The sequence below is a fragment of the Aptenodytes forsteri genome, unplaced genomic scaffold (genome assembly GCF_000699145.1).
Source record: "Aptenodytes forsteri isolate BGI_AS27 unplaced genomic scaffold, ASM69914v1 Scaffold254, whole genome shotgun sequence".
NCBI classification, from domain to species: domain Eukaryota; kingdom Metazoa; phylum Chordata; class Aves; order Sphenisciformes; family Spheniscidae; genus Aptenodytes; species Aptenodytes forsteri.
This window is the reverse complement of record NW_008794459.1, coordinates 61,854-62,869: the sequence shown is the minus strand read 5'-3', so window position 1 is coordinate 62,869 and position 1,016 is coordinate 61,854. Positions and strand designations below refer to the sequence as shown.

The 1,016-nt window shown below is 62.4% G+C and overlaps 1 protein-coding gene across 1 annotated transcript in view; it reads right to left on the bottom strand.

Moving 5' to 3' along the window:
* The window catches only part of RNF121 (ring finger protein 121), a 12,995-nt gene that overhangs the window by 1,491 nt on the left and 10,488 nt on the right, over nucleotides 1-1,016 (bottom strand). Inside the window, exon 7 of the mRNA XM_019475019.1 lies at nucleotides 230-331. Coding sequence (XP_019330564.1) covers nucleotides 230-331 — 102 coding nt within the window. The remainder of the gene's footprint in view (nucleotides 1-229; nucleotides 332-1,016) is intronic.

Here is a 1,016-nt window from a genome sequence, read left to right as displayed (position 1 = left end):
TAGCTCCCCCAACGTGCCCATTGCCCCGTGCCAGGCGACGTGCCCAGTGCTCAGGGACAGATTTTTGCAGGGTCTCTGCCACTGCTGTGGGCTGGCAGCGACCTGCCCGGGGTGCCAGGCAAGCCCAAATGAGCAGCCAGCAGCTCCCGGGCACAGCCCCGAGCCCCTCGTGTGCTCTACCCACTGCTCCCCTTTGCAGGGCGCTGGGTCTCACGAGGAGAAAGGATACGGGTTACTGAACATCCTCTTGAGATCCACCTTCTCTTTGCAGTACGGACACGTCTGCTTCTTCCCGACGATGCACCAGCCACGGATGCAGAACTCGTGAAACCTGGGGAGCAGCACGTTAAGGGGAACTGCCTCGGGCTGGAGGAGGGGGGGACACGACCGAGCGCGGAGGAAACCATCGAGGTTAAAAAAGAAAAAAAGTCACCCCCACGCCACTGCGTGGGGGACGGGAAACATCCACGCCGTGCAAGGATAGACGCGTTGCACAACCGCAGCCCTTTCCTAGAAGGCGCAGAGCCTTCCAGGCACAGAGGAAGGGGCTCACGGGACAGCGGAGCCATCACAAGGGCTATGACGAACACGCCGGGCACTGGTGAGACACAAACCCTTCACCGACGGTGCCTGGTGCACATGTAGCCCGGCACTCGCACCGGGGCCAGGTTAGACCGACGTGGGCAGCCGGGGCAGAGGCTGCAGGGAAGGTCCTCCACGCAAGGGCGAGAGCCGGCAGCAGCGGAGCGGCAGGGATGTGTCTGCCTGCGAAACGCCGGGCAGACTGCGTTCGAGCACCGGGAAGGTTCGGAGAGCTCCGCAAACTTGACTGCGTGCGTCACGCAAGGCTCCTGCAAAGGCTTCTCGGGGATTAACAACATATTTAAGGAATTTACCCCAGGGTCTGACTTCCAGGTGCCAGCTATGCTCCGTCACGGCAGATGAGTAACGAGGATTCGCCCAACCTGAGCACAGCCCACAGAAGTCACGGGGAGCGGGGGGGGGGGGGAACCGTG